The sequence below is a fragment of the Lepisosteus platostomus genome, chromosome 3, assembly GCF_059453375.1.
Source record: "Lepisosteus platostomus isolate fLepPlt1 chromosome 3, fLepPlt1.hap1, whole genome shotgun sequence".
Lineage (NCBI taxonomy): Eukaryota > Metazoa > Chordata > Actinopteri > Semionotiformes > Lepisosteidae > Lepisosteus > Lepisosteus platostomus.
In genome coordinates this window covers 65,788,450-65,815,166 of record NC_142613.1, presented here as the reverse complement: position 1 = coordinate 65,815,166, position 26,717 = coordinate 65,788,450, and the positions used below count along the sequence as shown (strand labels likewise).

At 39.0% G+C, this 26,717-nt stretch overlaps 2 protein-coding genes and 1 long non-coding RNA gene across 5 annotated transcripts in view; 1 reads left to right on the top strand and 2 right to left on the bottom strand.

The window, feature by feature from the left end:
- Positions 1 to 447: 447 nt before the first annotated feature.
- On the bottom strand, positions 448 to 9,170 carry kbtbd11 (kelch repeat and BTB (POZ) domain containing 11). The gene is made up of 2 exons (XM_088626485.1): positions 8,586 to 9,170; positions 448 to 6,973 (listed from the first exon to the last, which is right to left on the bottom strand). The coding sequence occupies exon 2, from the start codon at positions 6,434 to 6,436 to the stop codon at positions 4,097 to 4,099; it is 2,340 nt and encodes a 779-aa protein (XP_088482611.1). The 5' UTR covers positions 6,437 to 6,973; positions 8,586 to 9,170; the 3' UTR covers positions 448 to 4,096.
- On the top strand, positions 8,645 to 19,530 carry LOC148675300 (uncharacterized). Its single transcript, XR_015935488.1, has 2 exons — positions 8,645 to 8,712; positions 14,871 to 19,530. It is a non-coding gene; the product is annotated as an uncharacterized LOC148675300 (long non-coding RNA).
- Positions 18,060 to 26,717, bottom strand: part of arhgef10 (Rho guanine nucleotide exchange factor 10) — a 107,105-nt gene continuing 98,447 nt past the window's right edge. For all 3 annotated transcript variants that reach the window (XM_088626483.1, XM_088626482.1, XM_088626484.1), the window contains 2 exons: positions 22,930 to 23,052; positions 18,060 to 20,523 (listed from right to left, as the gene is read on the bottom strand). In XM_088626483.1, coding sequence (XP_088482609.1) covers positions 20,021 to 20,523; positions 22,930 to 23,052 — 626 coding nt within the window. In that variant the 3' untranslated portion in view covers positions 18,060 to 20,020. The remainder of the gene's footprint in view (positions 20,524 to 22,929; positions 23,053 to 26,717) is intronic.

Below are 26,717 nucleotides of genomic sequence, written 5' to 3'. Positions count from 1 at the left end.
CTGGGAATTATCTGTACCTGCATCTGAATCTATAGTAAACAGTACTTGTTCTTGCATCTGCACTTTTACCTGTATCTACAGTACTGGTACCTGTAGCTGAATCTGTGTTTGTGCCTATAACAGTACTTGTACCCACACATGAAGCTACGCATCTGTGACTAAACGTATACCTTGATCCTTTTCTGTATCTGTACATGTTTTAAAAAAAAAAACCAAACAAATTATTACACGCTGTTTTGCCATATACTGTAATTACAGTATTTCATATATGACAATAAATTGAATTAAATAGAACTCAGTATGGATATGTACCATGTACAGTATGTCTGCATCAGCAATGTGTCCTTAACAATATCATGTCATAATTGTATATGAATTACAAGAGGAAAAAGATCCTGAGATAAAGTTTTAAACAAGAATCCACAAAAACATACAAATGAGCAAATAGGAGGTTCTAAGTGACCATTTTATTGTGGTACTTCATTTTAGCTGAGATACATGATCAAATAGCTTAAAAGCCATACATTAGTATATTAGCTGTTATTAAGTACAGTTGACAATTAGAAAGCATCTGTCTTCGCAAAGTCAGTATAGCTGCTTTTGAGACATTTTTAACAACACGGCAAATCCTAAAGTCCACACAAAGTCCTTAACAATTCAACAAAGCCGGCCTGCAGTGTGCACAGGTCTCTGTCGCCACATACTGCTTCACCAGCACAGCTGTAGTACTGTTTTTCAAACAAGAGTGTTACACACCACAGGATTTTTCTCCGGGTGTGCTTCTGCATTCCTCGTTTGCTGCAGTAAGCGAAAAGTTCTGTAGGTACAAAACTGTTTTTCGTCTTTGACGAAGACACAAAAGGATAAAAAGCTATATCCATTTAAAGTCCTTTGTATTTAGAAAGTGCCGTTGTAGCATCTGCTAGGAAACTGGCATTACAAAAGCGATTTCGGTGAAGAATAGAACTTTGGCGGCTGGAACTCTGAACGTGCACTGCAGTGATCAGTGTGAGAGGAAACCGGCTGTGTTCCTGTTCGGTAATACCCCACTGGGAGTATCTTTTTTCTCAAGTACACACATGAACAGAAACCAGCAAATGCGACTGCACACCAAATAAGAATTCCAATGTACTTGTTACAAATGGCAAATAAACTTGAAGCGTGAACACACCTTATGTGTTGCCTTGTTTAGAGAAAAAAGACAATAATGCTTGTCGCGACCTTGCACATGCAGAAATGCAGGTTGACACTGACACCACAGTGCCACTGCCCTGCAATCACGTTGTGCAGAATGCAAATACAAGAGGACAGTCAGACTCCCCATGGAGGATCACAACTGAGAAACGGAGGCTCTGGAGGCGTAATTACTTTTCACGAACTGCTCAGCAGGGTCATATGCTATTTTGAGCTGAGGCTTCCCTTGCGTAGAAAATCACTTCATGAGCTACGTTTTCTTTCTCCACATAAAACAGTATTATGAGCTGCTCTAGTACAGAGACTTCATTTTTAAATGAATGAAAGAAGATTTATTTGTGTGCAGGGGCTTACTTGAAAAGTGGATTTAAAGACAACTGAAGGATTTTAGCTGTTAAAACACTCATCTGATGATTTCATTCTTCACAGATAATGTGCTTTAATGAGAAAAATAAAATCGTTATGGTCCTCCATGGAGATCAGACAGATGCGTGCATCCCTGTGCTATTGTTTGAGGCTAGAATAGTTATATCAAAATGAAATGACAGAACGTTAGTGTTGTGTCATTAAAATCAACTTCCTGCACAATTCAAGCTAATTCCCAGTGGAAAACGTAGCAAAAACCATACAAAAGCACCTGGGATCAAAGAGGGTATTAAATGGGAATGCAATGCAACATCTTCCTTACACCTTGTAAACAACAGTGGCCATAGAGGACTTCTCATTGTACTGTTCCCCAACATGATTGGTATCAAAATGATTAACACAGTTGAAATAATTGTATATCCATTCAATTCAGTTCCATTAAAAACTGGAACCTGTCAAACATCTCTAAAGATGTGACATTTCATGGTGTTATTTAACACCTCTTTCCTTTTCGAAAAAACAAACAGAACACATCTGCATTCAGCAAATCAAAATTATCCACAAATATGCCTGGAATAAATGCTTATGCTTCTATTAAATATCTAAGCGGAAAAAAAGTACAGAATTTCAGCACATGATTTTATCAAAACCAGTTACAGAGAGTTAAGGCAGTGCCCCCCACAATTGGACCTAAAAAAAAAACAGTCCAGCAGGTTGTGTGAGTCTCTTTAAATTGGAGGCCTATCCTAGTCCCAGAGGGGATTAGGTTTCATTTTTACCGAGCTCCAACAAACCTAAATCAATTCATTATTGAAGTAATTGGACCATTTAAACAAATTCTCCCAGCTCTTCAGGTGCTGGATCTCTAAAGAGACTTAAATGACCAGTTCAAGGATCGATTAGACACCCCCTACCGTACATTACATCAGCAGCAGCACAAGACCTTAGAAATTTCAAATAGCTCTATGAAGGTTTAATTGGACCAGTTCAATTTAAAACTTACATTATGTCTAAGGCTGCAGGTTTAAGGTGGCCTGCAAAACAAGCATGCTGGATTGATGCACTGAAAGACTAAGCAGCAGGCAAACTTCACACCTGCAACTGCTGCTGCCAGATTTTTACAACAGGACCTTGGTTTTATGTGTCATCCAAGACACAGAGGATGAGGAAATTTGATTATCTGCACAGCATAACATGAACAACGTTTTGAATCAAGAACCAGAACACTGTAACAACTCTTTTATCTCAACCAGGGGTCCCAAACTCAGTTCCTGGTGTCCTGGTGGCTTGTGTTCCACCCAGAATCTCAGTTACTGTAACTAGTTGGTCTAATTATTCAGTCACTCCCACAGCTGTAATACTCCTAACGAGACTCTGAGGTGATTTATAGGTGACTGTGCCTTTAATGAAGTGAATATCATGTGTATTCAACCAGAAAGTGTAAGAAAAATCTTATACTTTCTAGTTTGGAAAATAGTTGGGTTTGATTGACTTCTCAGGTTGGAACAAAAACCGGAAAAGACCACTACTCTTACCCAAAGAACAGCATACTGTAGCTCTTTGTCTGAATTTTGCCAAATATCTCTAATGGAAATTTTTTGGTTTTAATATATTTTAGTTTATCATCTTTACTCGGGTATTTAAGTATTGATCACTTTGGGTTTCCATAAAGCAAATAAAACATTTTGAATTGAATTAAGGTTTTATAACTCAGCTTGTTTTTAATAATTATTGAATTCTGAAAGCACTGAATTCAAGGTCTGGATTCGAAAGTTTTTTTACATTACTTGTTTTTGCATTATTTTTACTTAAGTACATTTGATGTATTTATTTTTTTCATTACTTTGCAGTAGTTAAGTCGAACCCATGAAGAGAAGGCGTGATTTTAACAAAGCAATGACAACCCGTTCATAAGGTCGGGGCTATCAGAACACCATCACCACCACCATCATTTAATAAAGGATAAATGATGCTTGGGCGCTACTGCAAGGGCGAAGATGGGGTGTAGAAAAATGCAAAATCGTGGAAGAAACATGATATTTTCAAGTAGGTAGACGGAAGTGTACTACGATTTGACCTACTCCCGAACTTTTGTTTAAGACTCAATTTAACATATAATCTTATCGTAGAGGGAATGCTTTTAAAGGACTTTCCTTGCAGCAGGTGCTGCATTAAACAGTTATCAAGGAAGGGCATACACTAACGAAGGAAAAGAATGCTAGCTTAAAAGAAAGTGTCCATACTGTGCTGTCGCTAATACAAATTAATATATCCCAATGCATTAAGTAAAAACAAATTTATATTTGAAAGAATACCCCTGGAAAGGTCGAGGGCGTACGGCAATAATATCTCTAATCTGGCATGCAAAAATTCATTCCGATTTTAATTTACAAAACATCAAACCCTACAGAACGGTACAATGCAGGCAAGGTGTTTAGACAAGACTCATCTGATCACCCACTTAGATCATTTTAGCCAAGCCGTATAAATCCATCTTTCGAAATACTGTATGAGCAATCCCGACGTAAAATACCCATTACGCACTCTTCTCTGCCTTTTCATGGAGGCTGAGTATAAAGGGAAAGAGAACGCCCTTAGCTTCAAATGGAGCTTTCAGCTCTTCTTGTTCAAATCGTGCGTTTTCCTCCTCTATGATGAACCGCAATGTATGCGATTTATTTACACAGTAAATGCAGGTACCTATGACTGCGCATCTGAAAGGCAGCGGATTGGTCTGTCGCAACGAGGCGCTTTCGTTCCACAGCTTCACAATAGTGTTGTATTTGAAAACATTGACACCCTGGTCACGGTTAACGTCAAATCTGTAAATGAAATTTTTGAAGGCCACCATGTCTGTGGATTTCTTCCTGCTGTTGTTGTAGGGGCACTCTTGCCACTCGTCCTTCTTCGGGTCGTATTTGAGAAGGCGATAAAACAGCGAACCTCCAGACACATAAATTTCTCCGTTGCAGGTTGTCGCTTCGTGCGCAACAGCAAAAGCTCCTTTGGGCAGCGGAGCCACAGGAGTCCATCTGTCCATCCGTGGGTCGTATTTCTCCACGGTAAACAGACACTCTCCTCCTATTGCATACAGGTAGCCTTCCAAGGCAACTAGTTTAAGCTGAGACCGTGCTTGATTGAGTGGCCTTATTTCGCTCCAGCTATCGGTAATAGGATTATAGCAAAATACCTTATCCGACAGTTTGCCTTTGTCGCCATATCCCTTAATTCCACCTGCTACAAATAGGTAGTTGTACATCGTGCAAATTCCACAGCCTTTTGTGTTTATGTCTTCTGGCATCCGAGTCAGAGGTCTCCAGTCCTTTTCTGCTTCGTTATAGTAATATATCAAATGATTTTCTTCTAAGGAAACAATAGATAAAGGGCTCTGAGGACGACTGTTATCTCGACTTTGAGGTCTGCTTCCAACCCGGTCATAAACGTCGTTTATTTCAGCCACCATTAAACATTTCTTGCCTTCCATTCTCGCTTTCAGAATCAAATCTCTTTCAGATCCAGTTAAACGCCCATAAACGGAGGGATCCCTTAAAATCTGTAAGAAGTTATCGCTCATAAATCTGTACGCCGTCTCTTTGAGCTCGCTTAATCTTTGCTTTTTAGCTATGGTTAAAATGTCATAGCAGTTCTCAGTAGTTATCTGGCCCGACATTGTATCCATTGCCGTCTGAACTGCGCAAGGGATTTGCAGAATTTTAGCCCCGGTGATGACCTCCACCACATTATCCTTGTTCACTTCCATCCTGGAAGAATAAATATAATCTATTAAAATCTTGAGAGTCTTATAACTCACCCCCTTTACCTTCAGAATGTCTCTCGATAGCCGTGCCTTGAAATAGTCACTTTTCTCTGCCAGAATGGATTTGTGTGCCCGGATTTTCTTTCCAGCCACTTCAATCACTAAATCCGGTTCTTCTTTAAAACTGCACAGATTTCTGACTCCATTTCCACTTTCCCATTGTCCTTGAATTGATTCCAGCCCCAGGTTTCCTTGTATTGTCCCGAATCCCCCCTGTTCGGTTCTGTGTCCCTCACTGACCAAATGACCAAAGTCGTTTATTGGCTCTGCTCCCAAAGAGATACAATAAGTAACAGGCACGGAGGTCCCCTCCTCCTCCTCCAGAGCAGAACTGGCGGTATTAATCTGACACTGACTTTTCACGATTCCCCTCTCTTTACAGAACACAGCGCCTCTTTCCGCTTCGTCTTTGGTGTCGGTAGAGAAGCACAAGGAATGGCTCAGGCTGCAGGGCGATTTGGCCTGTGCGCCGGTAGGATCCTCCGCCGCTCCGTTTCTGCTAATGGGATCACGCTGGTCTTGAACAGAATCCAGTACTCGTATTGCGGTAGTTTGCTGAAAAGGCTTATGGACGCTCCTGTCAGAAGAAATGTGAAAATTCTGAAACTCGGCCGCTCGAAACGGCAGCCAGGGCTTTTGGTGGGCATTCGGATCACCTGTGCAGGCGCCTCTTGGTTCGTGCGGATAGACATCCGTGTCCAAAATCGGGTGTCCCTTTACTAGCGAGTCCATTGCGTTTCCCGGGGCTTTGCTGGCCACTCTGGCTCTCTGTCGGCAACAAGCCTGATTTTCTTGCGGCGTTCTCATTTCTGGCACATTTTCAATGGACTCCTGTTTCAACACAGCACTTTTGCCTAACTGATCTCCCCCTTGAGAAACAGGAGGTGTGTCAGCGTTAGCATTGAGAAAACTAAACTCTGCCTCCGGCTTGAACTCCATGCGAGGGCGGGTTGCGGCGGAACACTGCGCTCCTTCATTCACCATTCCTCTCTGGAATCTCACATTTTGAGCTGTTGCTTTGGTGGTGCGGTCCTTATTCTGTAGAAGGGGATTCTGCATTTCTTAACAATCTGAAAGGACTGTCGTCCAATGGGGAAATTATGGTGCAAAAGGAGTACCCATGCTATTTGGCTTTTTGTCCTCTTTTGTTTTTAGGAGAATCACCCCCCCACCGAATAGAAAGATAGCTTAATGAGGTTAATTGGAGTAAAAATTTTATTTGTGTGTTCCGTCAACCCTGTTGCATTCCAGGGATCTCGTCTTTTGAAAGCATTTTAGGGTTAAAAAGCATCATATTGAGTCATGAAGACCACTGCGGCGCAGTTACTGTACAGTACATCCAAAGCGGGCTGGGATACTGTAAACTGGCCGCATTGTTCAGTTAATTCCGTTTTGAAAACAATAAAAAAAGAAGTCCAGAGCCTTGTTTCAAGATGACTCAGAGACAGAGGGTGTAATTGTACGAGGGTGTACAGCCTCTTGATGTAGTTTTGCGATGAATCAGTTTTTTTGATGAAGGAGTCATCATACGGGGCTGCTCTTCAAATCCACATGTATCCTCTCGTTCCAGAAAATCTCCTCAAGGAGTCTATATCTCTATGGAAAAAAATTAGAGCATTTAGTCAATTGATGAAATGCGTATTTGTAATCTATTGCGTTTAAAAGTCCACTGCATGGCATAACGCCACCTTGTGCTTGGTTTTTGTACCCAAATCCAAATGTGAATTAAAAGTACAAACAAGATTTACTGAAATATAAATCAAATGTTTAAATGCACGATAGAGCTGTTGAGCAATTTAATATAAAATGACTAAATGCAGTAAATGAAAAAAGGAATAGGGGATACATGGATAAAGACTGACTAGTGTATCTGAGGTTTATATATTTTTTTACTTTTTTCGAAAGAAAGCTTCGAGACCACTAAATTGTCCACTATATAAAACCAGATCGCATTCCGCGCCGTGTTTAATGTTTTTTTCTATTCCCGCATGTTTCAGGTCACGCGTGTGGGTGTGATGTATTGTTCTCGGTGTGACTGCTTTATGACCGTCGACTCTTAAAAGATTCCGTCTTGGTCCAACCCATCAATGGTTCCAGGAACAAGCTTTGGTAGTCCTGTGGGTGTTTTAACAGGACCTCTGCATCCGTTTGGAAGTGACATCATTGTTAATTAAAAATCAAATGCAGTCGGTTGTCCGCTTTAAAATTGTATTTCACGAAAACGAAAACCTCCTTGTACTGTACAATCTTCACTCTATCGTTCCTGTTATTACGTCATTGCGTTATCCTCGCTAGACATTAAAACCTACAGTATAAGTTCACCGGATAAATGACACGTGTTGAAATCCTTGTCTCAGATTTGTGGCCTTTATTAAATACAAATAATTAAAATGCAGATAGCGATGTATGTTTCAATGGATTAATAGCACATTGCCATTCACTTTTAAACAGTTCGGTAAGTACAGAAAAACGAACCCCCCAGACATATACAATATGAACAGCTTTGAATTACGAATAGGATGTAATTGATTTTGATTAATTAATACACTGTATTACATCCCACGGAAAACAAAGTAATCAAACCATTTATATACTTTTGTACGCTTTCGATATTCTCCACTATGGAATGCTAAACCGCTTGTTGTTTCAGTAGATCCTGTGTTTTCGGATCATTTATATAACTGTATACAGTATATTTATTTTTTTCTGGATGAGAGAAACACATAAACCATGTGTTTTCCATGGTGTTTAAAATGAACTCTATATTACGATCGTTTTATTATTTATTTTAGATTATATAAACTGTTATTTGGTACTCTGAGATACAGCTGAGCATGCTCAGACAGCGGAGCGAGAGCACCAGTGTGGATTAATTCGGTATGACAGAAGAAAGCACCCCCTTTAGAATAAGCATCTCTTTATGTAACTATCGTTTAGTGAATCGTGCTGTGCTCCATCCCTTCCATACAAATAACAAAATGAATTAAAAATAATCCACGCAACAATGATGTAATGAACAATATTAATAAAGCTTTTTTAATTATCTGCATTTAGTAAATTAATGACTATACAAGTACTGTATATACATTGCGGTATTGTGATGTGCAAAGTAGTTTGAATTAAAAATGAAAATAGCAGACAACGACGTTCGTAAACTTCTCTGAAGAGAGTCCTATTCAACACAATATAGCGTTCGGTTTGTACTTACGTGTCATCTTTGTGCGCTAGTAGCTCAAAGTAACCAGGCTGTCTTTTACTGTTATGCAAGATGCTGGTGGATTCGGAAAGACCACAGTTTGACCGAAAATAGTTGCGACCTGGGCGGGAGCTGTCAAGTAAGTATATATTATTCCTTGTGAAAGAAATCCCTTTAACCTGGCCTTCGCCTGCATTAGTTTTCAATAGTCTATGCGGAATCGCTTCCGTTTATTTGACTTCAAGTCTGATGCAACCTGCTGTTATTTAAATCCTGTCCCGCAGTGCTCTGTGCTAGTTACGAGAAAAAAAAAATGAAATCTCTATTTCGCGGAGACGTTTTTTTCCAGATAAAATCCACGGAAAATCCATGGATCCATTTCAGTTCGCGTACAGTAATTCCGTTGTAGTAATAATATATCCACGTTTATCAGGGACTCGTTGCAGCCGAAAATGTGCACTCTGCAAGTCAGCAAAACGGGGTTATGTAGTGCGGTTACTGGATAATGTGTTCTTCAAGTTCAGGAGAAAAAAAAACGACACTGTATTCGTGTATTCACTTCGAAGGGATAATGTTTTGGTTTTACATTATGGGAGGGGCAATTATTTAACAAACCGCACCCCTTTTATTAACCCTACACAAAACACTGCAACACACACATACTGTGCACGGGAGGGACGCGCCTCTGCTGCTTATTACTAGAATTACGAAATTATGCCACACATGGTCAGACTGGGAATACCATAGGTGCAAGGTCTGGTCGTTTTCAACTGGATCTCTTATTACAGTTTGAAGTATTTCTGAATCGTACCTGAACCGTTTTTTTTAAACTGTTGCATCTGTAGTAATTAAGTTACTTTAATCATTATGTACAGTGTACAACACGTTAGTACAGTTATGCCAAGTAATTTGATCATAAAGCGACACTTAACAACGTCGTATTTTCACTTTAACTTGTATGGAGAAGTATCCATTTATTTTGAATGGTCATTTGATGGGTTTTAGCGTGCAACAGAATACAGTTTTCTGGGTTCCTGAAGGTACAGTAATGTAGAGTAATTTTAGGAATGGCACTTTTTTAGCTGTTAAAACAAGACGCATATTATTGGCTATAGAAGACATATCCGTTTTACACAATTTTACCATTTTAAACTATGGTATTATTTAAACAATGTGCTATTATATAAAATGCAGCAAAATAATGAATTGCGATATGCAAGTGGGTAGACCAACAGCTGAATGCCAAAAAGTTCACTTTAAGATGATGATGTCTGTTTAAACTGGGACACTTCATACAATTCTAAACAGCCCCATAGTATTGCACCATACGAGCTCAAAAGTAAATTTTGCATTGGCCTGATTGTGTTTTTCCATCTAGTATCAAATTAAAATGCAGTAAAAAAAGAATGCAGGATTTCAATCTTCTATTTCTTAAGTCCATGAGAAAAAAAAGAGGTCATGCGGCCCAAACATCATTGTGGAGACTGGTTGTCTCGAAACTAAATTTTTTTGCCATTCTTTCAAGTCAAAGGCTGTTGACCCAGGCACCTCTCTCAATAATAAACTCATTTTCAGACATGTTGCTTGTTGGGAGTAACGCTGGGACCAGAATAGTACACAATAATCTAAATTAAGTTTTGCTAATGTATTGTGTATTTTTAACATCACTTCCCCTGATTGTTAAACACAAAACCTAGTCACATGAAGAAGTAATCAAATTCAATATGAATTTCCTTCGAGGAAAAGCAACACTGTTTGGAAATGTTGATGTGTCTTTTTCTAATTACAGTAGATTGCACGCACAATCCATTCTCTGTGAAACAAACAATTTAATACCAAATTCTTGCTGACTGTCACATGGGGTGCTTTTAAACAAACATGCATCATGTTTTTTTTTGCAAAGAAATGAGAGGTGATAAATATGCTGATAAATACTATTTAGTAATTCTGTCCCTCACCCAGGGTCTCTCAACTCTAGTCCAGGGGTTCTGGAATCTAAAAGGCTTTCTGTGTCTCACATTACCCTGTACCACATGTGATACAGAGTTAAATTCCTTCGCTATGATCTTAAGTTGTTGGTGAATTAATAAGAGCTTCAAAACATACAGTATTGATTTCTGGACCTGAGGTCTGGAACTGGAGCACAGTACCTTCCACAGCCCTTCTCAAGACAGGCCCAGCATTTCAAGGTTTCCAGAACAGCTCATTTTCATCATGAGTGTGGAACAGCTATATTCTGAGAAGCAGGAGAGTATAATTACTCAAATAATTTATGCTGTCTTTTTTGTTGGTTAAATGGTTTGTCCCCTTTCCTTTATTCACTGTAAGATTCCTTCTAAAATTGAGAAGATTATAAGGATAAAACATTTGGGTTTAAGACGGGAAAGTTAGCATTTCTTCCTATCTCTGAAGAAAAAAAAAAACATTAGCAATACATTAACCTCACCCAGTCTAAAGTTTGGCAGCAGCTTTAATTCCCTGCCTCTAAAACAAAGCATCTGTAAACTTGTTTAATTGTCTGGTTGAGCAGGCTGCCAAAGGGCTGATCCAGTTACCATGGACACAACTAAATCCTGCAATAGGCATGATAAGAAATGAACTGCTGTATACTTATTCAGTACAAAAGGCAGTTTAAAGAGTTCAAAAATGCCAGGAAAGCCAAAAATAAGAATGAAACCATGCTTTTGTAACAACAGGAGCTAAAGCTGATGATGGGATATTATTAGTTCAAAAGCTTCAAAGTATGCTTGTCATGGGTGTGTCTGTTCTACATGAAATCTAAGATAAAACTTGCTGAACTAAGAGCTTGAGGATTTTACAGTATTTGAAACTAGCCTGTTTCATTGGTTTGAAAGCCTGCTTTCTCCTTGTTTGGTCTGGTACCATTACAGCATGGTACCAGACCAAAGTGCACTCTGAAAAATAGTGCCTTGGCCTTCAGATGACCTACCAAGGAGATTCTCAAACCTTCTGGTGTTGGTATTGTCTGAGAAACATGTTTCAAATTGATAGAAACTGTAAATATCTGGCTCTGGCCTGGAGTCATTGACCTGGTCTCCTGACCTGGCTAGGGAGAATTTTGAACAAACACCTGCTGTTGCACATGATACAGTATACAGATGCAGCCATTCAAAACAAGCGGGTTATACTGCGTTAAAACGCGGTGCACTTGTCGCGGAATAACACGGGTTACCGTATAATTCCGTATAATCCCACATAATACCGCAAGTAAGATAATAGTATCCAGAATTACCACCAGGTGGAGCTAATAAAGCTCAACCTCTCATGTACAGCGTTTGAACTGTTGCCATCAAAGTCTTTACCGAACATATTACTAATAGTATTAATAATGAATGACCTTGGACAAACTGTAAACTCAAAACTTAACACATTCTTGGTCCACATTCTTTGTAACCGTCTTTGTGAATGAAAATACTTTATTTTTTAATTGACCGTCTTTGTAAACGAAAATACTTTATTTTTAATTGACAAAGAGTAACACCACAGCATTTCGTTGATCCAATCACGCATTTGTTTCCAATCATGCAAAGTAATTCTTGAGAATCTCCGATTCACCATGCTTTTCACATGCTAATAAAAAATATTAATTTAGGAACATAAACAAATTACTGTATGTAAACTGTACTGTATATGGCTGGTCTTGGTATTTTTTAAAACCTATGAAAACCTCTGTGAAATTGTTGCAATTTAGGGCACCGTAAGAAATACGCCTTGTGTGTGTCTCCTTCAGTGTTCTCTGGAAGTGGCCATTCTCGTTACAATTAAACTCATCTCAAACCTACACTGGACTGTGTTGTGACTCCTTGCATCCCTACAAAGTGTCCAGAAGGCCTGCCATACATTCAGGGGAAAAAATACTTCAACAACTGTCCAAAACTCCCTTTGACAATGCTTTTCTTTCAGCATTTTTCCATCGTGGTTTTTGCATAATGGCAGATCCTGTTTGGCCAGAGGTTGAGACTTAAACTGTGTAGGTTTGTGACAGCCTTACCCAGTAAATATTGGGGAAGAATTAAAGGTTTATTCCATGCTGAAAAGAGAAGAGAAGAAACACGTTTCGGCTGTGGAGCCTTCTTCCACCTTCTTCAGACATCTGAAGAAGGCTCCACAGCCGAAACATAGTGTTTCTTTTATGTAGGACTCATTTACTGTAGGTCTCTACAAAGAAAGAAATCTGCTCACTTCAAGAGGTACTGATATTTTTACAAACATATGTGGAATGCGCACTAATAATCTCCTTGTTTCTAGAGCGTTTACACACTGCTCTCAGCACTCTGAGCCGAGTTCCTCAATCCTTATTCCTCTGCTTCTTACAGTATCCTGCATAATACCTTCTTAGAGGCTACATAAGATGTTATAACAACATTCATAACACTTTACAGTGTGGCAGTGTGTCCAAATGTGGTAATAGGCACATTAATTTTCTGAATAACCATAACTCTATTGAACTTTTGACCTAGGTCTAAAAATAGATCCAAACCTAAAACATACGTCTTTATATAGACTCTAAGCCTTTATTATGTAGGATATATAAAGACTATTTCAAAGTAAGTGTTAATAATATTATGACCTACTATATATACAGTACAGTATAATATGGAGTTGGCTGTATTTATATTCAAACTTCAGCCAATTCCATAACAAACCTTTCAGAACATAATCAGTGTGACAGACTGAAATTTCCATTAGGTCAATAAACCTTTAGGCCAAAACAGAACCAGTTTCCTCTGTCAGATGTCAGTTTTTATGAACCGAATGAACTGGAATGAATTGTACATTCTTCTTTTATGTGATCATTTTCTTTTCGGGAGGTCACCTATACAACAATACAACAACTATCCTATCTTGGAACAACTGCATATACAGTGTAACACTCAGGAATGTGATGAAAACATAGTGGTTCATTGGAGTAAAACCAATAATTATAGGATTTTATGATGTCTCATAAAGACACCAAAAAGTCAGTGAAATCATTTTCCATCTCATTTTTTGAATAATGTCATTCAATGTGCTTTTCTAATTTGCTAAATTTGCAAAAAGAACTACACTTTTGTTTTCCATTACACAGTTGAAGAACCTTTTCGATTATCTGGCAGAAAATACTAACATTGTAATGTATGTTCATCTGAAAAACTGAATACATTTGACAAATGGGAACTTTTAGTGTGATATATCACTCAACATCAGGTAGGATATACAGTCGTCTTGTTTGTAATTACAGCCACTTGGCTGCATAACAAGTGATGTGTTGATGAGAAAACTGAGTGCCTTGGTCTCGGTTAACTGATTTACTTAGCAGAGTGCGACCCATCCAAAGTCTCATAAGGTGTAAGATTTTACAATGCATAAATTTTAATAGGACAGACATTTCAATTAAGATGAAAGACTAGTGGGTGGCACAGAGACACTGTGGTTAGCATTGGTGCTGTGGGCTGAATACCATACCTGGGCAGCTACAGTATCTGTGTGGAGTTTGTGTGTTCTCCCTGTGCTTGCCTGGGTTTCCTCCAGGTTTTCCAGTTTCCTCTCACAGTCCAAAGACATACTGGTGGGTTAATTGGCTTCTGTAAAACTGGCCCTGGTGCGAGAGAGTCTGTGTGTTTGTATCTGGCGTCCCATCCAGGGTATATCCTGCCTTGCGCCCCTGGCTTGATGGGATAGGCTTCAGCTCCACTGCAGTGCCGAACAGGACGAAGCGGATAGAAAATGAATGGATGCATTGGATTGGCCTCCACTGTACAGTACATGGTGAAGCCCCACTTTGCGCTGTGTGCTTTTGTGATGGTCTGGGCCACAGTGACCCTTACCAGGAACAAGCAGCTTTCTGATCATGCATGGATAGACATTTTAGACTAGATTATTCTTTATCGCCACATAACAATAGTTGTAGGAATTTGTTATCGGTACAGCAAAACCACAGATGAGACATACATATAACATATACAGTACAAATTTAAATAGGACAGAAGACAGACAAACATTGTCACAAACATATGTAAAATCTTAGTTTTATGCTGGTTATCTGTACTGTACTGTATGTGATGTAATATTTATGTATCATATTATATACATTGTACCGCTTTATATTTCATTTTTGATTTTGTAATTCGTAGTACATTAGCAGGAGTGTAAGACCGTACAATGTGGATTACACAGGAACAAGAACATTAATTAAGGTGCAATAACTGGATTTATTGTACTGTAAACCAAAGGGAAAGTGGTAGAGAACAGAGAAAGAATTGCATACTTTTATAGAAACATGGTTTACTTCCACAGCAATTCCAGGGGCATCTGTATCTGCTGTGGCAAACAAGATGTTAACGCAGACTCTTCAGCTTTCTGAGTCAGCATTTCGTGGGCAGCAGGATTTCAGCATGAAGAAGAAAATAGATACTGCAACAGCCTACTATTGCTGAAAAAATCATGCTAAATATTTAAAACAGTAATCGCACTGTATGTTAAAACCATGAAGAATTTCTGCTTTAATGCTTGTTTAATTGTAACATTAAAAGTAATAATTACATTTAACTTTCAAGGAAAACTTTGACTTATCTGTGATGTGTTAATAAGCCATAGGCTTGTGTAGAAATGTTTCATTCTGCAGTGAAAGCCTATGAAAGAAGTTAACACTGAAGGGCTGTGGTCACATACAGTATGTCCATTCTCAAAAATATGTTGTTGAGATGCATATACAAAAAAATGTAATTTTATTTAATATCAACCCTGGTCAATTCCCTTATTCGGTGCACTGAGATGCAGTTTTCAGAGGTATTTTTCAGTGAATGTCAGGATTAGCGATCAATATGGCCACACATGACTATGTACAGTATCTCCTACCATTCCACTGCCCCTGCTACTGTCATTTTGATGTCCTTTTGATTCAGAGCTTAAAAAACTGCATTCTACACAAGCACATACTGTATTTTTATCCTCTTAGCAGGCTGGTGTGTCTCATCAGTGAAAAGTACAAAATTTCTCATCACTTTGAATAACCACATATCCAATTTGGTCAGTTCAGGGTCAAAGTGGCCTGGAGCATATCCCAGGAACCTTCTCTGGCCAGGCAGGATACATGTTGAAAATGCCAGTCCATCTCAGGGCACGCACAGACACAGGTTTGCACACCACCTGTCTGATCAAGAAAGCGCAACAGCGCCTGTACTTCCTAAGACGGTTGAAGAAGGCTAAGATATGTCCCCAGATACAGGTATGTCCTCACTAACTTTTACAGATGCACTACAGAAAGCACACTGACAGGTTGCATCACAGTGTGGTATGGCAACTGCAGTATTGCTGACCGCAAAGCCCTACAGCGGGTGGTGAAAACCGCCCAGCCCATCACTGGGGTTGCCCTCCCATCCATACAGAACATTTATGACAGATGGTGCTTCAGGAAAGCTCTAAGCATCATCAAAGATCCAACACACCCCAGCTACAGACTGTTTGACCCTCTACCATCTGGAAAAACGGCACCCGAGCATTTGGCCCCGGACTACCAGACTCGGAGACAGTTTTTACCCCCGCACTATCAAACTATTGAACTCCCAGCCTCTCTCACTTACGATCTGAACCTCTCAGTGCTTTCTCTCTTTATCAAAACTCAAACGCACATTGAAATCTACCTGTACCTCACATGTCAAAAAGCTCACTCCCCATAATTTTCTATCCTTTATTTCATTTTGTTGATGTATGTTTTGCACATCTGATGTTGTTTTGCACACTGCCTGTTGTCTCTTTCTTTTATTATACAATAGTATTGTTGTTTTTTTGTACTACTTATCATCTGAGGGCTAGCTAAATAGAATTTCGTTATACCATATACCTGTATATGAGTATAATGACAATAAACTTGAACTTGCCAATTGTTCTCAAAGGTGCAAAAAACAGACAAAATTGTCTTATTTTTGGTATTGTTACAGGCTGAGGTAGATGACAGAGGAGGCGTCTCTTAAGAATCTAGACAGAATGGGTAATACCTAACTTGTGTTAATGTTTCCACTTCCAAGAGATTCAAGCCAAGTGATGTTTACTTAGTTAGGTATTACCCATTCTGTGCAGTTTCATAAGAAGTTTCTTAGTTGAGCTTAGTTGAACTGATCAAAAAAATCTTCTGGCTAACCTTTTGGATATTCAGGTTCTGGGAAAATGGTAGAGTATCGAAAGTGTAAGATAAAAGTGAAGGAACAGACCAGAAAAAAAGCAGACCACGAAAGAGAGAGGAGACAGGAAGAGGCAGAACAGACCGTGAGCCATGCGAGAAGTCCTTGTTTGAGACAAGACCAGATTGGAGTTAAATATTTGAATCTTGCTATTCTGTACCTTTTAGGGAACTCTGATTTCCTCAGTGAAGAAAACCTCACCTCTGGTTAGTGGGTGCATTTTGGAACAGGGAGATAGGCTCCCATTTATTTTGTGGCATTTGTTTAGTTTAGAAGGCAGCTTACAGTATCTCTTATTTTGGCCTCTGTCAGAATTATTTAAGAGTGAAATACTTGTTAGCCATCTGGGGGTTTTCCCTGGTGGTCTAGATGTAGGTCTCTGAAATACCTTGTCTGTAAACTTGTAATGTACATATGGAAATTTGTGTGTAGTATGATTATGTTGTGTGTAGTGTTTGTATTGTAACTGTTAATATTTGTTTAATGAAGTGTACCTGAATTATTGCTCTTTTAACCAAAACTGTATAATTATACCAACCACTCAGGTATATTCTTGGGGAAAACATTTACAAGCCAGGGATTTTGCAACCCTCCATTGTAAGTGTATTGAGTGGCTGTGGCACTGTGTTCCTCCCAGAGCCCGAGCCGCTGACCTCACCTTTGATTTGGAAACAAACTCACTGGTGGGGCGTCCATCCTTGGCCTTTCTAAGAGTGTGGGCTAATATGGCTGACGTGTATTGGTGAAATAGTGAAAGGCTTGTAAATGACCTGTGCTCCCAGAAATTGACAGGTATCCTTAATGACAAGAGCAGAAAGCCTTAAATGATGGTATTTAATAAAACATGACTACAAGGATGCATTGATTAACCATCCTAGAAAAGCAGTGCTGGAGAATATCACCTTTATAAAGCATGTGCAAACTGCTAGAATAGGTCTGATTTCTGAGTCTGAGGCACTGGGCCAAATTCCCAAGGCTATATATTTTGGCACTGACCTTGAGTGTTCATCAGATTGAAACTAACACTAGCCTGTTTGTGAAGACAACCCATCAATCAGCAAAACTGCCACAGGATTATGACCCATCAAGAAAAGAATGTTGACAAAATGTTATCTGAAAATCTATCCCAGTCTGGTGTGCAGGGCATTTTACTTTGTAAATGGTATTTTTAGTTGCGTTACTAAAGAGGTTCTTATTGGAAAATAAAACTTCCTTCTATTGTCACAAGCATTTGGAAGCATGGCTGCAATGTACTTCAAACAAAAGTAATTATGTCAGAAGAAAGAAAATGGATCAGAGACAGTCATTTATGATCTCATATATTTTATTGACACTGTAAGTTTATTGGGTGTTACTGGAGTAAAAAGATGCGCACTGTAGAAGTGGTTTTTTAAATGAAAAAGCAATACTCATTTCAGTAACAGGAGATCAGCACACACGAAGTTCGGTATTTCATTTTCATTAAAGCTTCAGCTAATGCAACTTCCCTTTTTTAGAATATGCTAAAATTCAGGTGACATTCCTAAGACAGCCAGAGGGACAAATCATGTGTCCAGAATACAAGAATATCCACAATCTTCATTTTGAAATCTGTGACATCTAAATTTGAGTTTGGATCTTTTAGGACTTTCAGATGCAATCACATCTGTAATAATCTTTTCATTTTTTTTTACTTTATACATGCTTAAATGATACCTTATGCCAGGTATCATTATGAAACCAGTTCTTTCTCAACTATTAATTGTTCTGTTTCTAAAGTGCATTTTAAAATTATTACATGATAATGAATCATATCTTATGTACGTCACAGTAGCACATTATATACCTAGTTTCAACTGTGTGTTTTCCGTTCTCTTTTCAATATACAAAATATTAGATAACATTTAGGGAAGAACAGCAACTTTAAAAGAAACCAGAGGTTATTGGATAAACATAGTCCCAAAGCCTCAAATATAATCAGATAAGATGACATTTAAACAATAAAATAAATTGAAGAAACTTGCCTTATATTGCTAGATTTTGCAAAAATAAAATAATTGTTTTTCTGTAGGTTAGTGAAAGAAAAACACTTGGTTATTACCAAGGACCATTTCAGCAAGATCTATGAAGATCATTGTTTGGCTATCAAGCAAATTGTTCATTAGGCAGTGTCTGGGGTGAGGAAGCTCACTATTGTATACTTTAAGAAAACACACAAAACCCCCTGGCCAGCCAGGGTGCGTCATCACTCACATGAGTAATACAGGGAATTAACAGAAAACGTACTATGGCCACCTGCATGAAAAAAAGTGTTTCTGAGTAATTCGTGACATGTGACATACTAAGTAACTCCACTTACATTTGCTGTTAAACGTATCCTGATATAAATTCAGCCTTTCTTAAACTGAGTATTTTTAGACTACTCCAGCTAAAAATCAGCATCCTATATGGTAAAATAAATGTATCTATCAAGACAAACCTATTTCTCCAATTTTGAATTGAAAGCTGAAATTTGTTGTGTGTCGATGTTTTAGACTGGCTAAAACACTAGCTACAAAGAAAACCCCTCCTGAAGTCCAAGCTTAAACATCTCAGGAGATAATCAAGCTAAAGACTTATTCAAGGTCTTTAAAGAGTTATTGCAGAACAATTGCTGGGATGAGCTGAGGTGCTATTACAAATAAAAGCACCTATTACAAATAAAAGCAAATAAAAAGTGTAGCAGACACCGTTATTCAGAAAGGCTGATGTTAAAACAGCTGTACATTTTCTGAAAAGCAGAAAAAAAATATTCAAAATTTTAAGTTACATTCGAGGTGTTTCATTTGAAGGTTTTCACCTTTAAAAACATAGTGGCAACACCATTCAGAAAATTACCTTCCCCCAAAAAATTTTACCTTTAGATGCCTAGATGACCAGAACTCAGAACTGCTCACTATTATTTCAGACGTCAGGAGCAATAAATATTAAAAGGGACTTCAATTTCACAACATTGTTCAAAAATATTACACAATTTGATGCTTTTCTATGCATGCTGAAAATCTGTGGGCTTAGCAACAATGGACTCAAAATAGCAGGGATCCGTGGATTTCTGAGTCATCGAGCGAAACGGACTTCAAGTACCTCACGAACAACACGGCCTCCACAAATATCTGTTCCATTGTTCGGCTAGATCATGCTAACGAGGCAGTGGAGTAAAGACATGATGATTAGTGCTGCGCCTGAGTGTGAGATGAGGCAGCAGAGACGAAGCTGCACTCGCAGCCAGGAGCCGCTGTTTGAGGGACCTCAGACGTTGAGCAGCGGGATCTGCCACACCATGATGGTGGAGACGGTCTCTTCCTGACGCGGCGCCTTCGTCTTCTTGATCACTCTCCTGTGGCCCGGCCCTCCGGACACGACGAGCACCGAGCTAACCGCAGCCTTCTGGGTCTTCTTGCCCCGGTGCGCGAAGCTGGGGTCGTGCAGGAGGTCGTAGAGAGCGCCGTCTTCGGGGCCGTGCTCCAGCGAGCCGTGGGAGAGCGCGAGGGACCCCGAGGAGGAGGAGAGCGAGCCCTGCTGAGCGATGGACCTGCTGGAGTCTCCCAGCCACAGCCCTTTGTCTTGCGCACTGGCCAGGGACGAGGACGATCCCAGCGGGTTAGCCACCGCCTTTTCTCCGTCTTTCCCTTCCATGGGGCGAGGCAGGCTGCCCACGGAACTGCTCCTCTGCGCTGCCCTTGTGATGGCTTCGGCCATGGTGAGGAATCTCACGGGCCCGCAGTGGGCGTGGAACGACACCATACCGCGCCCTGGGCACATGAAATGGAAAAAACTGAAAAACCCTCACTGAAGCACTTGAACCATGGGCTGAACTTCAGAATAACAATTTTAACCCTGCTTACATCTAAGAAAGCTGTTTTTATAAAGTGGATAACAGTATATTAGGTTTCTGTGTGAAATGATTACTTTAACCTGATAAATTAACTCTAACTCAGATAATATCTATTATTAAAATGTCAGCTGATATCAAAGTGGTCAACTGGGTCTGGCCTACACAGGTCTCATAGGGTGCGAACCTAAACTGCTCCTTAGCTCTGTTCAATTACAGAAATTTGGAATTTATCTAATTTCTATTCTAAGCAAGAATTACTTTCCTGATCATTAAGGGACTGAATGTAGATTGCAGACAAGCTTACCTTTAGATCCTAATGACATGTCAGTGCATTAATAATAACACAGTGCCAAGAGTGTACATACAGTACTGTATTTCACTGAAAGCTAAAAGTAAAGTATTCATATGTTTTGTTGTGTTTTATATTGGCCCACTCTGCTTCTACTGATAATTTGACACAACAGAAATGTGGCTGCTATCCTATCTAGTTCTTTCCCACCAGAATACCTAAGCACATTATACTGTAAGATCTGTAAATAGTACTGTAAGTATAAGATCATCTTTACTAATGGCTGCCTGACATTTATTGTAACATTCAGCAGAATCCTGGCAGACAGAACTTGAAAGATACACTGGTAAGTGTTATACTTGCTTGAAGGAAAATCAGTTCACTAATTATCTTTCTTACTTAGCATAAAATATAATTGCAGCCTGACTGTCTCTTGATAATATGAAGTAGGACAGGTCTTAAAAGCCTTTGATTAGTATCTATTTTAAGAAAACTTAAAATATGCATTTTCATCATGTGGCATTAAGAAATGAGTATTTCAGGAGGCGATGAGCACAACCAAAATGTTGCTCAATTCTTTACTCGAAAGAAAGGCACGGGTTTCTATACAGCTGGAGGAAGGGGAGCCACAGATGAAAGAAAAAGCTCTTAGCAACCACAGACACCTACAATAAACAAACCAAACCAGGGCTCAATGCCAAGACTGAGTTACAGCCTTAACCACAAGCTGCATTGAGGAATACGAATAACAGCACAACTTCACCAGCATTTGCAATGAAATAGTGTTTGCAGGAACGACACCTAGAGGCATGTCTCTCAACCATCCTCCTGCGTCAGTGAGCAGCTTCTTGATGAAACCAAGGAAAAATATGATTGCTGCATCAATGGACATGGGTATCTGAATGGGACTTTAAAGATGTATAATTCACGTTCTTCCTGGATATTCATGATCCAACAAGGAGTGACAGCCGCGTCCGCTTGTGAAGTTCACTGTAAACTCACTCGGTGTTTCCCTCATCTGAGGTTTATCACTCATTAAGTTAGCTTTTCGCAACAGTGTTCCATCACTTGAATGTAATTAGAATTTAAATGTTTTTGTCATCTGTCACATGCAATATCACTTTTAACCACTTTTTATTACCTTTATTTCTTTATTCATCTGAATTATTTTTGCCATGGAAGTATTTTGTCATGTAAGATTTAATAAATGGAGAACATATGTGTCAGAAGCTTCAAAAACCACCCAAGTTCTTTATTTCTATTTTCACAACACTGCTCAATTTGTACAGATATGTCATTACCCACTGTACTGTAGCTCTAAAGACTGGACTATTTTTTAAGTGTAAGTATCGGGTGGCCCATTAATGATCTGGCAATCACTGATTTGAGCTGTGGTGGCACAGGCACAGATCTTCAGTTTACAGTCAATTTTATTTTTCTCGTCACAGTAGCACATTATATAAAATTGACTGTAAACTGAAGATCTGTGCCTGTGCCACCACAGCTTAAATCAGTGATTGCCAGGTCATTAATGTGACCTTGCCGATGGCGCTGTGGGTTAGGTTCCTGACTCCCACATCACACGCTGGGTGTTCGAATCCAGCCGGAGCCATGACTTTTTCTGCAATTTCCCTCACGGGATCAATAAAGTATCTATCTATACCTTAAGCTGAAAATGGTTAAAGATCTGGCTTGCCGCTTGGTAAGAATGAGTAACAGGCCACTCAACTGCCCTTGAAGGCTCCCTACTGTAGCCTGCTTGAATTAAGTTTAGTGCTTGAATATGGGGTCAGGTATTGTATTGTTTTGCAGTGCTACAGTATATTACATACACCCTGATTGGCTGGATGCAACTGTAAATCATTTTGTATAAAAGCAATGGTACAGTAAACGTATCCGGATGAGATGAGCATTTTATGTGCAAGGTTCACAGTGAAGATCTGCATTTAGAAAAGTAAAATTCCAATGGCAAAGGAAAAATAAAAATGGAATTTAAAAAAAAAACAACCACCTTGACTGGAATGAGATCCTCACCTGTGACTTTGGGAATGCCTTGTAGTCGAGGGACAGGCAGAGCCACCAGGACTCCCAGGTTTGTCCCCACCATCAGCAGGCCATGACAGACCAGGAGACTGCTCACCGACACCCTCTGGTGACCTGGAACACAGTGCAGTCTGACACAGCGGCATTTCACCAGGGGACATTCAAGTTATCACTATGGATTTGCGATGAACAGATAATGGGTTTTAAGAGACAGCTTATGCATACTGTACTTGAGTTATTTGTACATTTAAACAGTCAACTAACTAAAAACGTTACTCGTAAGAACATAAGAGAGGTTACCATTGAGGGGAGGCCGGTTAGAAGTTAATTGATCTAAGGTTCTCTTGCAGCTCTTTCTTAAAATATTACTAGGGTACCGACTTCAACATCATGGCTGGACAGGTTTTTCATACTCCCAAAACTCTTGGAGTAAGAAAAAGTTCTGTTCTTAATTTTAATTGCACAAGATCTTAGTAATAGCTTCTTACTGCTGCAAATACATCATGGGATTTAAAAATTTGCTGCTGCCTCCAAAGATCAAATCTTAAATATTGAGGTCAGAAATCATACTGCCAACACTGTTTAATACACATTCTTGTATTGAAGGTTTCACAGGTTAAGAAAAATTCTGTGATGGAATGTAACAATCATAAATGTATTTTGGGGGTGTTCACTGTCTCTTTAAGGCATCACCATGGCAATAGTTTAATACAAATAGTTTCTCAGCAATCCAGAAACATGTGAATAAAGAATGTACCGTATTGTATAAAAAGACAAAAACAACAAAAAGGGTTTGTGCAATTACTGTATGTATGACATAATAAAAGTCCTCCATAATCAATAGTTATAAGGTAGCAAAAGTACATAAACTCTGTAAGAGAAGCAGAAAGGGACAAGGAGCCTCTCATCTCACACTGCAAAGTATAAAGAAGACGTATAATAGGTAAGAACAGTGCCGGTCACAAAACAGAATTTGTCTAAATACAAATGAAAAAATAAGAAATTTATATTAATTAAAATAAGAATTAAAAATAGTGTATTTGTCTATAACTAAGGAGTGAACACCCTGGTGCTGGAGATCAGGGGAAATCTCTCAGGGGAGATCCTCAATTTCTATTCTGGGAGCAGGACTTCATCTAAATGGCAGCTCATCCTTTAACATATTATAGCATGTCACCACACTGACGTAGTGCTCTGGATTTTCTGCTCTACCAACATTATTTCCAGCTGCTATGCTAATTTTCCTTAGAGTTTGCCAACCAGGTTGCCAACCAGACCCTACAGTTATAAGCTTGTAAGACCAGACAAGTTTAGGCTTGAAATTAGGTTGGGCTGAATTCTTTATTCTTCTTTTAGTATTACCAGCATTGTGGCAGAAGAGACCAAATATACAGAGACAAAACACTTGTTGCAAAATTGTCATTCTTGCTGCTGTGTGGCCACGTTGGATAAAAGTTTAATTACAAGGGGGAAGTCTATTTCTGCTAAGAAGACTCTAAGTATACTTTGCCCACTGGAAGTGCAGGATTTGCCTCTGTGGTAATATTCTCATCTGTTGCCAAGGAAATAAACAATACAAATCAAATCTTAAAATACTGTTTAAATAATCCAGCCAGAGGAAACAGGTTCTGAACAAGTATAGTCACTTACACAGGTTGTGGACTCGAAAAGGTCATCAACAAAAACACTTATATAGAGTTTCTTAATAGGATGTTGAGCCTCAACTGGCACCCAGTATGGGTTGTACACACCATGGCATTGAATCTAGCAGTGTTTGGAATTATGCAGTAGGGATGTGGCATCATTCATCCCCATGAAAGTCAATTAGCTCGTGCCTGGTTGAAGGAACTGGAAACTGCTCTTTCAGACGTCATTCCAGCATATCCCCATAAATGCTCGTTTGGGTTCAGATTTGGGGACTGAGAAGGGCATAACATTTGCGTAACATCAGTGTCATGCTCATCAAACCTTTGGTTGATCACACATTCTCTGAGGAGAAAAGCATTGTTATCCTGGAAGACACCTCTCCCAGCAGGAAAGAAATGCTGCACGTCATCACAGGGTGAAAGATGATTAATCTGACCACATCATATTTCTCCAGCGCTTGGCAATTCAATGCACATTCCCAGCGCACACCAGAATTTGCAAACATGCACTGCCAGGTGTGATGAATGGTTTGTGAACTGCAACCTATGGTATCCCTGTGGAGTTCTCAGTGAATCATTTCTAATGTACAGTAACAGGTTGCTCAAGCCCTAGGTTGAGATTTACAATAAATTAATGGCCTGTTTTACCATGCACTAAAAAGTATAAAACGTATACAAATAAGTATAGTGTCAATACTGTCATAATATAGTGTCACATTATCATTGTAGAGCTAATATTCATTGCAGTGCATACATTATTCTGCTTTCAGAACTGAAAGGAAATCAACTAGTGATGCCTGAGATTGCCACATTACTGAACTACAGGAGATGACAACTGTAGAAAAGACCTGTGGCAATAATGATCTCCAACTTTGTTAGATATGGAACAATAGTGTTGACAATGATGTGTTTCATGTTGAGAACAATGTCAGCATGCCTGTAATTGACTATATTCTGAAAACAAATAAAACCTGCTATATCTGGTATCTTATAAAAGAAACAGAAAAGTGGAAGGCACTGTGTTACCACTGTGTACAAGTAAGTTCTGTTTACCACTATAAATATTACCTACTGTACCACTGCTAAGCAATTGAGCAAATTATTCAAATTATGATCAGAAACATGATTTGAAATGAATACTTTCTCAATTGCTGAGTTCAGTTTTGAGCAAATACCTTAGTTATAAGAAACAGACCCCACTGGTCCTAAAATACTTCCCAGAAAAAATATGTTTTTATTTACAAGGCAGACTTCAAATTGACATAAAGGCACAGATGTGACCAAACCATCAGCGGACAAAATGGCTTCTGTCTCACTTGAGGGAGGGAGTTTTTGGTTGGAGTTCGTTGCCTGACTTACACAATACAGAGTGGCTGCTGGTCTATTCTGGCCACTTCTAAGATTATCTTGCTGGAAAGAAGCCACAGCTTCTGTCACTGATTCCACCATGCTGTGGTAGTGTGGGAATGGTTTACTTCACATCTTTGATTCTGTGGGATTCTCCTTCAAACCCTTTCCTCTGCTCTCAATCTAAGAGAGGACTTAGGAGGTGGAAAGTCTATGATTACAAGCCCTGTGAGGAAGTAGTATTTCTTCAGACCACATATGAGGCTTGTAATGTCATAATGGCACAATAAAACCTAGGCTAAATCCATTCTGCCAGATGATTCTCTCCACAATGCACAGCCAGAGAGAATATTCACTGTGAAATGGCTTAAAACATATGGCCATAAGGAAAGATGTTGAATAATTCTAAATGTGTGCATGTATTTGAATGTTCTGTTATCTTCATTGTAACGGTTATGATAAATAATTCTTGAGTATACATTTCTTTAAACTGAAAGCATATTCAACCGGCACATTAATGTTACTGAAATTTCCTCATCATTTAAAACCTAACTTTCATTTGCATCTAATTTTAATACTTTTAAACCATAATTCTATTATCAGTCTTACAACCTTTTCCAAGATCTAGAACTCTGTGATGTAACAATTAAAAAAAAAGAGCAAAAGCTTCATTTAGTTGAATGCTTAACCATGGAATACCCCTATTCCATGATTTACAGCAAGCGTTTTGATATGATAAAATAATAAAATGTGAAATGAAAACTTTAAACACAAGAAATATTTGGG

What these genes read in the sequence shown, in the direction of transcription:
- kbtbd11 (XM_088626485.1), bottom strand. Translation starts at nt 6,436, where the DNA reads ATGCAGAATCCCCTTCTACAGAATAAGGACCGCACCACCAAAGCAACA.